Raw genomic sequence first — 16527 nt, 5'->3', positions numbered from 1 at the left:
ACCTGCGAGAAATGAGGGGCTTAAAGTACGCGTCAACAGGTCAGGCACTGGAATCTCTCTTTACCCCCTGGAATACCCTGTCTAAGAGATTAAATTAATTTGTTTCCATGGCCAGAGGAGGGACATTCATCCAGTTATTAGGGGTAGCATAGTGCTTATGCTGACACACACAGGACTGGGTGTACTGCACTGTGGGAAATGGGACGAGATCTTCTCACGCCTCTGGCCCTGGTTCAGTTTATCAATGTGCTTTTCTTTTAGAGCTTGGTTTTTAGGCACAAACTGACATCATTATGAACTCAGCAGTCACTGAATTTATAGACAAAAATATTGAGTGAGAAAAGAAAACTGTGGAAGGGCTTAAGGTAATTAAGAGGGAGATTTCGTTTTGATTTGAGAAGTTGTTGTTGGCTGCAAAGGCCAGGAACAGATCTTCCCCAAAAAGAAAGTCGAGTCCAAAAGGTCCCCCTGTGAATGTATTCTTCAGGCTAATCCCAATTTAGGGACACCAGGTCTCTAGCACTATTCGTATGGGCGAGTCTGCTTTCTGGACAGACCTGCCAGCCCTACTGAGGGGGACTGAATATGAGTCTCTGTTAGCTTCTGAAACTTGGATATTACAACCACGGAAATCAGAAATAGAAATATTTTCAGGGGAAAAAAGTGTATTTTTGAGGTGTGGAGGTGTCAGCAGAGAAGGTGTTGGGCATCTTTCATACCCTCAGACAGCCTTGTGGTCACAATGAGGAGTTGTTGATGAAACCAACAAGCAGAATGAGAAAGGCAAAGTGTACAATGTCAAAAGTGATATCAGAGATACCATAGAGACAGGCTTGGACTTGTAAGACTCCTTTATAGATATTTCAGAATGAGAAAAAAATATGATAAGAAATCAAACAGAAACAGCTAATCGGCCAACAGATTCACGTATTGTATCTGTGTGGCAAATATACACTATATGACCAGAAGTATCTAAATGGACTGCATTTATATGGACTGCTTTTATCCAAAGCGCTTTACAATTGATGCCACTCATTCGCCAGAGCAGTTAGGGGTTAGGTGTCTTGCTCAAGGACACTTCGACACGCCCAGGGCGGGGTTTGAACCGGCAACCCTCCGACTGCCAGACAATCGGTCTTACCTCCTGAGCTATGAAGCCCCTAGACACCCCTTGGTCTGGGGCTATTTTTCATGGATGGGCAAGGCCCCTTAGTTCTAGTGAAGGAAAATCTTAATGCTACAGCATACATTCTAGATGATTCTGTGCTTCCCCAACAGGTTGGGGAAGACAATTTCCTGTTTCAGCATGACAACACCCCCAGGCACACAGTGAGGTTCACATAGAAATGATTTTTCTGAAAACAGTGTGGAAGAATCAGCAGTGCTGATTCATCTCAGTCTTACTTATTTGTATGCAATTGTTTGCGATATAACACAATAAGCACAATATGAACATGGAATTTTTATTCTTTATGGCATGCATAGCTATTTCTGACATAATGTGGCTGAAGAGAGTAAATGATCCCTATAAATGTGAGATGTACCTAATAAAGAAAAAAATAGCAGCTTGTTAAAATACTGGGATTGTGACTGGTTAGGTTAAAAAAAAACCCAGCATACAGAGGGGGCCCCAGGAAGTTTGAGAACCCCTGGCCTGTACAACCATAAGAAATGATTTAAATGGTTATGAAAAAATAATAGGATAAATCACCAAATCAGAATAAGCCTTTCATCATTATCAGATTAGCTTGGAGACAGCCGAGGGATTAATATGTTGCCGGGGTACTTCGGTTAGGAAAAGTGCAAGCCAGTGTGAGTCACTGTTAATTGTTTTTCATTCATGTACCCCTCCACAGATAATGCAGCGAGATGTTCTCCTCAGGCATATATCCTGTTGTAACGGAGGCATCATTTAATTGAGCATTTTTTTTTTTTTTTGGGGAAGTTTCATTTTCCCCAGTAATTTAGTTCTTGTAAACCCTCCTTCACATAAAAGGCAGTCGGCTATATGTCAGGTCGGTGAATCGAGTGAATGCATAAAATTAGTACATTTAATTCTTTCATAATAGAACATTTTCACATTTTTAAATAAATCATATACAAATATACAATTTTTTTGTATGCTGTATGACTGGATCTATACTATCTATTCTCAAGACTTTGTAATTCATATTCATTGAATCTAGAGGGTTTTTAGGACATTTGGTCATGCAGAACACTGCTTGAGGGTTGCATTTGATTGCAGGTCCTTTACGCAGTGCTGAGGTCACTTACTTTGAGTCCCGGAGACCTTTGTCTTGCACACGCCACTGGGTCCATTGTAACAGGTCTCGAGCAAAGCACTGGTTTCTCGCCCTCCCATTGGACTGTTTCACGGAAGAGCTCCCTGGAATAAACACATTATTGGATGCTTCGGTCTCCGGGTCAACAGTACATCACAAAGGCATGTTCCTGGATTTCAGTCAGTGGAACTGTTCCACTAAATCAATCCTTTTTATATGGGAGGAATAAAAAAAAGGTAGCAAGACCCACTCCTCACCTCCAACCTAATGGTCCATGAAGAAAGGAATTTTATTTGCACTTGCAGCAGTTTATTCTTCTGTCCAGTTACTTACATATGTAATAGTTAATGTATTAAATAACCCATCTTATTTACAAATATTGCCGTGTGTGCTGTTTGTCAAAACTGGAAATTGTGTTGATTGCTTCAGGTGGAACCGTATTAATGGGTTTTGCCCCATATCTGAGCAGGAGTCCATTTGAGCCACTTAGAATCACTCAGTACGCACATGTCCCTTTCATTAAAACAAAACCTTTCTGAAATTCCTCATAGTTCGTGAAAATTGAACATTAAAGCTCAAACTGCCGTTGTAAGAAAACTGTTTTGTATTTAGGTCCTCTAAACCAAGGGCTGCCGGTTATCCCTAAGACAATTTTAAAGCTAAAGGTGGACTGAGCATTTGCTATCTCTGCCCCTAAACTTTAGAACAGTCTTCCTCTGGAAATAAAAAAATAAATAAAATTACTTAAAAAAAGACCTATCCTATTCTCTTACGTTTCCTAGTCCTTGAGCTCTTGGCTATGTAACGTGATGTACATGATGTTTTGTGTTCTTATGCGTTTAATTTTTGATTTTATATCGTGAAACACATTGTAACCCGGGTTTTGAAAGGTGCTATATAAATAAATAATTACTCAGTTTGTGTTTTCAACAGATGTAAAATGCCATTCTTACCTATTCTGTAATCAGTTGGAGACTGCTTATGCCTGAAGGGATCCTGGGAATTCAGACTGCAATGCATAAAGATATTCAGAGCAAAAACACTAAAAACAAATCAGTTAACTGCACTTAAAGTGCTGTGTTGCAACTAGCTGTATATTACCTTTTTCCAAAATATCTGTGAAAAAACCTTTTTTTTTTGTTTTTACGCATTTTGATGTAACCATGGTAAACATTATTTTATATTATGATTACTGCGATCCTCGGTGGTAAATGTAACAAGGCCCCAAAAAAGAAGTCATTACAGAGAAGCGATTCCTTAATGACACTTCACACTGCTGTCATAGACAGGGTATAGCCGGATAAGCAGGAAACACATTTACGTCATCCTCTCGTGGATGAGGATTTTAAATGGCAAATAAAATTGCTTTGACAGGACATCAGAAAGCTAACATGACAAATACGTCTGGACGCTAACCAGAGTAAAACGAAAATAAATTCTACTGGGTCTGGAACAGGAGGGACAGGGCTGCTGTTTAAAATGTCAGATTGACATAGCACCGAAAACAACCTCTGTGATGTCATTATTACATCAATCACTCCAGGGCCATACAAGGGCATTTGATGGGCAAGACTGGCATGGCCCCAAACAGCCAGCGGCTGGAGACCAGGTGGTCTAATCAAACAGAGATGGACATCGGGGGAATGGAGTGAGGAATTCGTCTTTTTTTACACAGCAAATATATTTACAAAGTTGTTTTTTTTTCCCCAGATTCAAACCCATAACAATAATTATTAATTAAATAACATTGTCTGAAGCTCGTAAAGAATAAGCGGAGGATTAATTTGAACATATACACTACAGGTCAAAAGTATTAGGCCACTTGTGTGTTTTTTTTTTTTTTAATTTTTTTACTTCAGATAGAGAATAATTCAGTTATAACAAACATATAACAGAATACACACTTGATTTTTTCTATTTCTATCTACAATAACACTAAAAGATGGGTTTTACTTTAAAAAATATATATATTACTGTAAAAAAATTATCTCAGACACAAATATCCTCAAAACTACGTATTGAGAGTCCAATCATTTTGCAAAGTGGGAGGTAGAGGAGTGGGAGGGAGACGGATGGGTAATTAAATTGAGAGAAATCTTATTTATTCTTACATTTTTTTAAACCACAGGTAGCCAAATAGCTTCAGCCTGTGGAGCAAGTGAAATAGGCACTAAAGTTACTAGAAATAGAAGGAATTGGGCTTAGATCTGTGGGGCCAAGTAAACATACTGTGGCAAGAAGGTTATTCCCAGCGAGAAATTGCAAAACAGCTTAAGATTTCCAGGTGCAGTTTTCAGTACACACCCAAAAGTGTCCCGCTGACGGCAGTAATGTTAACAGGAGAAGACCAGGAAGATCAAGAGGCAGCAGGCAAATATCTTGTGGTGTCTAGCAAAAAAAAAAAAAACTATTGTAAAACTGCACCACAACTATAGGAAGAACTCAATGCAACTAAAGAGAAACCAGTTTCCCTGACTACAGTGGAACAGAAACTACGATTTGCTGGTCCAAAAGGATGTGTATCAGTGAAAAAGCCCTTGCTACGTGCTGCTGTTCTCGGTGGGAAAAACCCTCTTGCAGCAAAGGCGCTCCAGTGCACATGAAATGTGTTTACAGCTCGGTGGCTCACCTGAAAGGATACCCACGGATGATGCTGTCATCCACCGAAAGAGATGGTGACGCCCATCTCACGTCTCCCTCTCTCGCCCATTAGGTTTCACACCAGGATAGGCCGAGATGTGCCAGCAGCAATTTGCAACAGCACGTTCATCCGTTGAGCTATTCTGCACCTCTTAGTACAACATGTACCTCAGACTGAGTGTCCTTTTCTGTACATGTCTTTGTATTCGTATATGGCTTTTTTTTTTTTTTCTTCAGTTTTAGCACTTATTCCCAATATATATATATATATATATTTCCAATAAATAAATACAATTATCAGTTATTGTACTGCACCCATGTGATTGGTACTTGGCCCAGCATCCCTTGGAAACCATAAGGGTACTCAGTCTTTTCCAATGTTTGACTACATTGGGGGAACACAGTTGGAGGTATTTTGAGCCATTCCAATGCAACAGCTTTCACGATTTGTGATGTCCATAGGTCTGTGCTTATGGACAGCACTCTACAATTTAGAACACAGGCTTTCGGTAGGATTTAAGTCCAAGGACTGAGACGACCATTGAAACGCTGATTCTGGTTTCAGTGAACCATTTCCGTGTCTGTTTTGAGGTTTGTGTGGGGCCGTTGTCTTTTCCGGAAGGTCTTTTTTCCCTCTAACACAGCAGTGCAAACTGTGGGTCGTGACACAAGTTTGGGTCATGGGAGATATCTATTGAGTCGTGAAATAGTTTTTGAGTTTTCCTGGATTTACACCAAACGTGGCATTCCCATGGCACTCTCACCAGAAGTCATTTATTTTCAATGGAGAGAGAGGCGACCCACGTAATCCCTATTGCACTCTGCTAAACTGCCTACAATAACTGTCCTTGACGCTCTTGTTTGGCTAGCGAGTTCTTTTTTAGGCCAGCGGCGCACAAACTATTGGTTGGCAAGTAAAACTCACAGTAAGTCATGTGGGGGCATCTATGGTGTTAAAACAAAGTTAAAAAAATAATTTTTTGTTTGTACTTTAGGGTATTTAATATGATCGTGTAAATGCCAGCTTTAAATGTTGACTGATGCATATTCCTACTACTGCACTCCACAAGATAGAACATAATCTACCTAATTAACTGGTTTATCGTCATACAACACAAAATGGTTTTAGCTAATCATCGCAATCCGGTATTTTTATGCTACTGACATCAAGAAAATCTGTACGATTATTGAAATATTAGCAATATTTAGAAATACTAGCAATAGAAAATATTTAGTGTCCCACTGGGAAATGGATAAGTGGCTGATACCTCCCCTTAAAAAGAGACACAATTAAAATGACTGTAACATTAACGAGAACAAATTTTTTATCTTAGTTTTCTGTCTGGCAGTGTTGAACACTTTGCCCATACTATGCTTCATTGATAAGTTAAACTCTGTTAATTTGACTATGTGTTCTGCAATTAATTTGCCTGGTAATTTCAGTAACTTTTTCCTTTCATTTAGCTTTTAATGTGCTCATATGTGTAGCCTCTGGAAATGTAACATTGCTGTACAAACTGCTTTGGAGTTACTTGAAATGAACTGGTCTTGTTTTAAACCATGAACCCATCAATGCCCCTACACCTACTGCAAAACAAGCAGAAAACTGACATATCAAGAAAAAAAAAAAAAACAGTAAGTGAACCTGTTCGCAGTCTCTGACATGGCTACCTGTAGTCTATATGCACTCATTCAAACATGCATACACAGTAATTCATTCAGTAATGCACCTGAAATGTGCTTCACTATGTATGACTCCAATCCAAGTCCAGTTTGTCTGACAACAGCCACACAATACACTGACAAAACCTACAGAAAACCACTGAGAATGGCTACTTAAAATCATCCAGTATGGTCCATGCACAAAAAAAAGGAAAGTAATTCAGTGTTGGGTCCTTCAGTTGTAAAGGCATGAACATCAGTTAACCCACAACTGTTCAAATCATTGGAGATTTTTTCACTCTGACTGTATGTAGCAGGCTCATGCCACCCTGAGGCTTCTACTCACTACAATTCTTAGCAACGTTACTTTTGGAAAGTTCTAGACTTCCAGGGACTATAATCACAGCTGAGATTGGGAACAGAGCCTAACCAGCCATTTAACATAAATAAGGAAATTATCACATACTTGTACAAAAAGGTTAACTGGTCACCTGTCTTAAAAACTACAATGAAGATGCAACCAGTGATTATAATTCTTGGTTTGCTGATGAGGCTTCTAGTGAACCTTTGACCTGATGAGTTTCGCCACAATGGAGGACAAATCAAGCTTGGTAAGCAAGCTCTAAGTAATCACTGTGTTAGACACAACAGGTTAGCTGTCAAATTTTTATTTGTCACACATGTACGAGTACATAGATTTACAGAACTCTATGTACATGAGCAACGCATGAGGAGAGAAAAGATTTACTTATTAGCGGTGTTACAGAGTTCACGTTCGACATCTCCACAAACCACCATTGTCTTTTTCCAAGTCTTTGTGGCAAAGGAATATGATAATACCATTGCCTTCCCAAAATTACTCAAGATGCATAACCAAACATTCGGTGCCTTACCAAACCTCCACAATCTCTTTGCTAAAATACCCAGCCAAGTATTAAACACAGTAATGGCTTTGAAATTCAAAATGATAGCAAACAAAAAACCCATTCACTGCTTTTCAAATACCCAAAAATACTTTTATTACCAAACAACCCTGTTCAGGGCTTGCATCAGAAATGATTCAGATAGATCCCATGTTTTCAGCCCAAAGCAGACTCGCTTGTACGGTGTTCACTGGTGTGTATGAGTACGCAGTGCCAAAAGGAGAAAGCAGCTCCACGAGAAAAAACTTACATGAATTTATGACAATAAATCATAGAAATATTGATTACACATGTGGGCGATGCTCGGAATGGTAAGCGATTTTATTTAACGGGAATAAATAACTACACACAAGTTGCTTCAGATCGGGTAAAATTTACATTTATTACTTACAACTGGCTTAATTGTCTCGCCCCTCTCCCTCCCCAGTGTGAAGTTGTGTCTGAGGTGCACACGGTATGAGCAACGACGTTCGGAGAAACCCTGTCGGACACACAGATCGAACAGAAGCGCTAACAGATAGGCAGTCTCGCGTCTAGCCGACGATGACCGTGTCCTCATCTGGGAACTCGTAGTAGGGCACCTCCAGGTTGAGGGGGGCGGGGCCCTTGCGGATGCGGCCCGAGGCGTCGTAATGGGAGCCGTGGCAGGGGCAGTAGTAGCCGCCGTAATCGCCGGCGTTGGCGATGGGCACGCAGCCCAGGTGGGTGCAGACGCCGATGACGATGACCCACTCGGGGTTCAACACCCTGTCCTTGTCGTGCTCGGGGTCGCGCAGCTCGGCCAGGTTGACCGCCTCCTCCGTCTCGATCTCCTTCTGCGTGCGGTGGCGGACGAACAACGGCTTGCCTCTCCACTTGAAGGTCACGTTCTTGCCCTCGGGGACGTCGCTCAGCTTGATCTCCACCTTGGACAGGGCCAGGACATCGGCCGACGCGCTCATCGACGAGACAAACTGCGACACCACCGTCTTGGCGGCGTACACGCCCACAACGGTGGTGGCGCCGGTGACCAGGTAGGAGAAGGCTCGCCGTGACTCGCTGTTGTCCTGGGAAGGCTTCTTCGGGTCCAGGACATCGGGTCGTCTGTAGTCGGAGAAATCTGGCAACTTGATGTCGGTGTGAGCGAAACGAATTCCAGCACCGGCTGAAATGGCACAAAAATCAGAAATCAATAAACATAATCAAGCCATTCACAAACTAGTAACAAGACTAACTAAAAACACATTGCAATCAACACTAATAGATGACACAGTGAAAGGTTATTTAAGGACACAGTCTAAATGTATAGACAGAAATATCACTGCACCTATTAATAAAGCAGGACTAAATAACAATAAATATTATGGTTACTGGTGTAAAAAATCGTTGAAGACACACCAAACAAACTCAATAATATAACTACCTAACCTTGAGAAACCGGAAGCAACGTTAACTTTCTCATAAGAATTCGAAAATGCATAACAAATAAGTCAGTGTACGTTTTTGTAAGTTTTCGCACGTCAAATTTACATTAAATGACAACTTTCTGATAGCCTTAACGTTAATCACAATGCTGAACGACACGCACCAAAGTTAGACGGAAAGCTAAAGAGTCCGCTATAAAGCACTTAGCTAGCAAGTTCACTTCGCTAACTGTTGGCTAATGTCCGTCATCAAGACTTTGCTAACAGTTAGCTACTTGGCTAGCTAGCTACCCACCGTTATATAGCTAGGAAAAATAGCGAAGTTATCAGAGACCTACTTTTATGGGGTACACAACTAGCAGCCAGGTACAAAGTTTAAATGTGAATGCGAAGCCCGTGAGGGAATTATCCAGATACATACTTAGCTAACTCGGGGTCGTGTAGGCCGCGTATAGCTAATCTGTCAAGCTAGCTCATGCGTTAGCAAAACTGTATTCATAAAACGTCTACTAATCTAACTGAATATGTCAAAACAAACAGCTACACAGACACTCAACGTCCATTCAGACGCCTACAATTTATATTATTTTAAGACTAGAAAGAAAACCTAATGAGACATAAAACTGTGTCCTTGAGTTATCTGTAGCTAGGCCAGTCTCAGTCCACGGCACACGAATAAATCCAAGAGCGGCGAACTCACCATTGATGCTAACTGAAACAGCCGGTCCCGTCTTGGGGCTCTGACCGTCTAACGATTCGCGACATAGGAAAGGTTTCTTCACGTCCAGCAGGACCTTCTCTCCTTTGACTACGACTCCTGGAACAATAGCTTTGAGCGGCCCAGCTACTGCGAAATTAGTAGCCTGTAAATAAGGGGAGAAAGCCCCCGAACGGGCTGCAAGGGACATCATCTTTCTCGCTAACGAGGAACTGGATTCGGTCACTGCGACCTTCCCGGCTCGTGAATGCGTAAGAAACGTACGCTGCGTATGACGTCAGCCAAGACGTGAGCATCGAGCATAGAATGCAACGCAACAGTTCAGTATTTTCTACTGCAGATAATGTGGCACTCACCTTGAATCGAGGATTGCAATATCACTGTTCCATTTATGCAGTGATAAACAGTTATAAAACATTTCCAAATCCATGTAATATTTATTAATATTGTATATATAAGTTTAACACGACTTTTAAATCATATAACCAGTACTATATAACTATATATTTTATAACTATATCAAACTGATATAAAGACTCATTCAGTTGGGGCCCTAAATTTCCAATCTCTTACTCATACATCGTGAATGTTGATCTGATTAGTTCACGTGGTCACATAGACAAAATAAAATAATTTATTTGTTTATCGGAGGATGGAGATGACAAAATGGACATTCTTGGAATATTTAAAAAATGCTAGAGTAAATTTAAAAGGCTTGATTTTCAGTTACTGCATTTTTATATACTTTTATTTTAGTCTATAATAAACATACTCTAATGACAGGGTAAAAACAACCAATCACGTGATGGGTTAAAACTGGGTTTGAATTGCAAATAGTTCTGACAGTTGTTCTTTGTTTCTAAACTCACAGAATGTAATTTAGCTTTGTTTGTTTTTGTTTGAAAATGCATGCAGATATCCCTGGCACTTTGAATGCCACTGCATACCTAAGAATTGTTTCTGACCTTTTTATGGCCATTGTTTCTGTGCATCTTTTTATGGCCACAGTCTGTCCTTTTTCAAAAAGATACTTCCAGCAGGATAGTGCGCATGTCACAACACACTCATTGTTTAGAGCTGGTTCCATGAATATGACAGTGACTGCAGTTTACTCCAATGGCAAGACTGCACAGTCCCCAGATCTTAATCAAATAGAGCACCTTTGATGAAGTGGAACTATAATCAGATTATAGTTAATACTGATAATATTGATACAGATGCAAATAATCTTTTGTACTTTTATATGCATATAATATCTGATGAAGTACCACTTTTTTAGAGCAACATGGTGTACGCTTTTCCCTTTGTTTTTTATTTGTGTGCTTTGTTTTGGTGCAAGGATTTCTTAAATACATTTGGAGATATACTGCATTGTCCATTTGATGGCTGAAACTAAAACAGATGTAAATGTATGAGAACTTTTTATGAAAGCGATTTAGCAGGCTCTGGGTAGACTGACCAGAAACTGTGTCCACTTAAATACAATCAGCAAACAGATAATTTTTTCAATATCTTTCAGTATCTGTTTTCAATTAGTGGATGGTGCGATCATATTGTTATCGTAAAAGGGCACACAGATCTGAGGACAGTGTAAACAACTTACAATGCGGAAATCTAATAGTGAAGTCGGACAAAACATGCAGAGGAGAGGGATTTTCATTGCAGATAAACATCAGCATGAGAAAACCAATCTAAGGGAACTGATTGCTGTCTAGTAACAATGAAGATGCTGGTACTTTCGAATGTAGTTAAATTAAATGCATTGTTGAAGTGCAAAGTAACTGGATAATAGATCATGCTATGAACTGAAGAGTTGTCCTCATACACTACTAATATTGAAGGAGCCTGTTACTGAGGTGGTGGGCCTAAAATATTATTAGACAAGTCATCAGGGAAGAAGAAGAACATGGGTATAAAAAGAAGACAATGATGCTGGCGCTTGACTTTTCCTTTTCTCCCAGGCTTTCACAACCTTGAAGCACAACTGCCCTCTTTGTTGCGGCACAAATGCTTAACAGCCTCAGAATGTGCAGAGGCACACTTTGCTCATTCTCAAATGCACTGAGGGGAAGTATGTCACAAAAATTAATTTTGTGCTCATGCTCAAAAAATACCGTATTATGGTTTATGGTTTGTGAAGTGTCTATAAATGCATAGATGGAAATTGAATCCTAACATCTAACTATGCTCAAGTCAGAAAGGAGGGCCAATCAGCCCTCTGTGTATGCCTGTGTCGCACTGTATGCGTGTGCAGCTGGATTTGTGCGCACCCCCAACCCATACCCCCCCACCCCCCCAACACACAAACGCACCCACGCCTTCTTCATAAACCCTAAATTATGTGGGAATTTACACTTCAATGCGCTCCTCTAATGGAAAGCAGGGCCTCGTTTTGAGAAGATAATATAGCCTAATATTGGTTTTCTCCTGCATGGAACCCATAATCTCCAAGCGTGCAAGCGTAAATGGCTTCGTTCACCCTGTCACCCAGTTACAACGGCAGAATCATCCGGCTTTTCATTCCCCAGGAAAGGAAGAGCTGGGTTGGAGGGGGGTGGGGGGTGTTTTAATGTCATGGGAGGGTGGGGGTGTTTGAGAGCTGTGACTGAATGAGCAATCACCATGATACAGCATTTCATAGTTTTCTTTTCACTGTCACTTACTCTGCCCTCCATCCTTTTTTTATTTGACCATTTGTGTGTTCTGTTTTCTCTCCATCCCTCCTTCCCATCCCTTCTCCTCAATATTTTGCACTGTGAGAAGTGTTCCTCTGCCTCTTTGAATGATTGGGACTCAACGCACAGCAGGACACTTAATCACTTTTCCATCAGAGTAATTACAGTTCCTTTGAACTCACCACAGTTGGGTCCCCGGCTTCTCAGACACATGCAACATGCAACAAATGGCTGAAGATTTTGAAATTTCAGCAACCCCTCAAGTATTTCAGACGTAAGCCGATTATTCATTTGAGCGCATAATTGGAGAGGGTGGCCTCGAGGTGGCCACACTCAAACCCTCTCTTGCGGACATTCGGCTCATCCTGGTGACTGCTGCCACCCCCATACAGTTTACGCAGCCTGTATGGCTGTCTATGAAAATGCAGTTCAGTGTTTGATATTTCCAGCCACATAAACGATGGGCCGCGTGGCTGGTTTGACAGAAATGGGGCCTATAACTTGCACTGTAGCTGAACGGGATGACACTTTTACAGTGCACTGCCACCAGTACCTACCTATGGATTGAGTGACAAACCTATTGTGTTGTGGAAGAAGCATAGTCTTTATATTCAGCCTTGCTGGCTAGACCATTGGTACATACATGACAAACTGCTGAAAGTGTGATATCATTAAGTCTTTTTAGTTGGATCTTGCTGATTTTGGACAAGTAATGGCTATGAATCTTTTTCATATGTTGAAATGTGTGGATGCTACAGAGAGAGAGAGAGAGAAAGAGAGAGAGAGAGGTATTCCAGAAGTCTGTAAGAGAGAGAAAAATTGGTTCCCACCGAGGGACATGTCTGTGTGGGGGGTTGGGGTGGGGTTGGGTGTACACTGCAGGTATAATCTTGTTTAGGGTCAAATTTGGTCAACAGAGCTACCCATAACTTTTTAATGCTGCAGGCCATTCTATCAACAACCAATATTTTTGCTAGGTCAAATCTGACCTATAACACTGCAGACAAAATTTTATAGAGATTTTGTATGGTTTACGTAATTATTCTTGAGAACACAATGAAGTCTGAGTCCAATAAAACAAACAATATGGTATTTCTGACATATCGACTTTAAAACAGGTAAAAATTGACCCAAACACAATAGGAGTGTTAAAAACAATCTGCCAGTATGGCTGCCGGTTTTTTTGTTTCTTGTGGGATACTCGGTCCATGCCAGGTCATGCAGCCGCGGGCGAACTCAGCATGCTTGAGCTAAATGGGGGAAGTGAAGTTGTCAGGGTGTTGATGGCAATGAGAACCAGTAGTCTTGACAAAGTGGACCTCATCACTTGCTGATAAGTGCTCTGGAAGGCCTTGAAAACTGCAAGGAATAGGGGAGCGCCCGTTAAAGAAAGGATAAAAATGGAGGGCTTTTTTCAACCTGAGTCTCCTTTCTCCAAGGGATGGCTTTGTTGCTAATACAATTTTTCAAAACAGTGTGGATATTGATCCAGACGGGCCAAAAATCAGTATATCAGGCTCCACTTCTCTGACTGATTACTGAACAGAGGTTTGGATGCCACTTGTCTCCAGTGGAAGAGGGGACTAATTTGATCACTGTGTCAATAGCTTGTTCCCTTGGGGGAGGGCCCTCACTCTGTGCTCCACCCATTTTTCATATGATGCATCAGAAGTGCTTCTTCCTGCAGTAGTCTGTTATACAGTATGTTTGTATATATAAGTTTTGACACTAGATTTCTATTATCAGAGCTCCCATAAAAGAATGTGTGGGTGTTATGCCCCATATGTCAAGCCCGTTGAAAAATATATATTTGAAGGCATTACAGCGTGCAGATAATGTTGTTTATTATGTGCTTCATCAATTTAACAAATTAACATAAAGCACACACATGCTTCTGCATTAATATGATTTTGTGTGGGTAGGTGTGTGTATGTGTACGTTTTATACGATGCAATTATGTCTTGATGCACATTTTAAATGCTTTGAATTATTTAACTCTTAACATAATCACATCTGAAATTATCATTTTAATCCAACTGGGCTCATTAAAAATCCAAGATTTGGCCCAAACTGACAAGAATAATCTCTCCAGCATCAGAATTCCTATCAGACAGCTTATGGACCAGCAGCTACGAGCATCCCCAACCACACACACACACAAGCACATGCACACACAAACACAAACATGCACACACCCACACACACACACACACACACACATATACAAGGCTTGGGCTATAAATGACATGTGATGCGTGAAGGGGGACTGAGGTTTTGGCATCTTCAGCAGTCTGGGCCTGATGGGGGTAGCCTCCTTAGCCTGGCCCGAACGGGTTCTGCCCCGGTGGCATCGACATGTGGACCTGTCATGTAACCGGGTTCTCACCATGGAGGTGATCAATCACCTGGGCAAGGTGACGGTAGGGCAGGCACACATGACACGCACCTGCACCTCGGCTTGTAGGCACGGCAACCACAGCCTCACTGAGAGAGGGTGAGGGAGAATGAGAGATTGAGAGTGGCAGGGAGATTAGGGCAGCCATTAGTCCAAAAATGGCTTTAAAATTATGTTTTCTTTTTAAATGAAACTATTTGTGTATACTCAAAATATATTATGTATATATAATGCTAATGTAATGCTACAATTATATTTACCTATGATTAAATGCCAGCGCCATCAACTAGTAATGACATATTTATAGGACTGTCTTGTGTGAATTGACACTCAGAGAGAGAAAAAAAAGGTCACGTGTGGCGTTTTTGAGGCAAATACCTTTGACTCGGTTATCTCTGTGAACTATGCTGAACGTGAAGCTTGTATGTGCGGACCCAGATTGCAGAATCAGGTCCAGTGAGCCTAGATACGGACTGAAGATATCGGAAGTCAGAAGGCAAAGTCATTTAGGGGCCATATTTCTCTTCTTGTAGACAAATATTTAAAACAGCAGAAAGCGAACTGAGTCTGCAAAAACTCAACTGACAACTGGCTGCCTGTGGACACCTGGTGTGTCTTACGATGGTACACATGAAGTGGTAACCCCAGGAACCTTGGCCAACCCACCATAAACCCCCTCATGGGAGGAGGCCAACCCTGTACTGCAGCTGGCGGATTGTGGTCATAACTAAAGAGAGGCAGACTAGGCTTCAACCTGCAATGTCTAGACTGTTGTGTGCTTGTGATGAATGCCTTTAATATAACTGAGTGTTATTCAGAAATGTGCTACGAGTACACAGACAAGTATGTTGATGTTATTTTAACAGAACCTAACCTTCTAATTGTTCTACAAACAGCAATTTTATAACAGTGTCTGTATTAATTGCAATAGCTTCTGCATCTTTAACAAGTTGTAATGAGATACTTGTCAAAATATTTCTCAGCGTCTGGTATGTTACTGTGCTAATGTTTCTCAAACTTTTGTTTGCTTAGAAATGGCAATCTGTGCATAAAGATTGTGCTGGCACTGTTCATGCCAGGAGTGATCTGGCTGGATTTTTACTGTACTTTTAACAGACTTACAGAAGTTCATTCTAATGGGATCTGGTCCCTTGTGGTTTTCATGGCCTTTGGGTTTCAACAGGAGCTCAGCCAACCCACAATTGAAGAAGAAAACCTTTTCAGAGAGAGAGAGAGAGAGAGAGAGAGAGAGAGAGAGAGAGAGAGCTCAAGTCCACATTGTGAGAAAAAAGTGTTCCCATAGGGCAAAATGTCTGTGTCTGGGTGTGGGGTGGGGGGTAGACTCCAGGTACAATCTTGTTCGGCCCTTGGGCTAAGGCAATGATTTTCAAGTACACACCATACATATTCTATGCATTTATTTGCACATGCTTTCATTTTTTCTTTATTATTTAAGTCTTCATGGTTCCTCCATATCCAGCCCACATTTTCTGCATTTATACACATGTGCACGCACACACACATACACAGCCACACACACACACACACACACACACTCACATTTACACAAATATGCCTCATCCGTGTTCACACAAGCACACACACCAACCCACCACACATACATACAGTACATACACACACACAGCCACCTGGACTGTGAGTGCTATCTCTATGATCTGTGAACAGCTGTTTGGGTATATGTTTGTAGAGGTTTGTATAATCATATGATTATGTAGAATATGGCATCAATAAATGTACCCATCAAAACACATTAACACCCCTTAGCACAGACAATCCAGTTGAATGAACTTCTCTCGCCATGTATGTCA

At 41.1% G+C, this 16527-nt stretch overlaps 1 protein-coding gene across 1 annotated transcript; it reads right to left on the bottom strand.

The window, feature by feature from the left end:
- Nucleotides 1-7578: 7578 nt before the first annotated feature.
- On the bottom strand, nt 7579-9893 carry LOC135255687 (cytochrome b-c1 complex subunit Rieske, mitochondrial). Its single transcript, XM_064337198.1, has 2 exons — nt 9611-9893; nt 7579-8651 (listed from the first exon to the last, which is right to left on the bottom strand). Exons 1-2 carry the CDS (start codon nt 9819-9821, stop codon nt 8041-8043), a joined length of 822 nt encoding a protein of 273 aa, XP_064193268.1. The 5' UTR covers nt 9822-9893; the 3' UTR covers nt 7579-8040.
- Nucleotides 9894-16527: the final 6634 nt, after the last annotated feature.

The sequence above is a fragment of the Anguilla rostrata genome, chromosome 5 (assembly GCF_018555375.3).
Source record: "Anguilla rostrata isolate EN2019 chromosome 5, ASM1855537v3, whole genome shotgun sequence".
Taxonomy (NCBI): domain Eukaryota; kingdom Metazoa; phylum Chordata; class Actinopteri; order Anguilliformes; family Anguillidae; genus Anguilla; species Anguilla rostrata.
The sequence above is the reverse complement of the archived record's forward strand: the minus strand, read 5'-3'. Positions and strand labels throughout refer to the sequence as shown.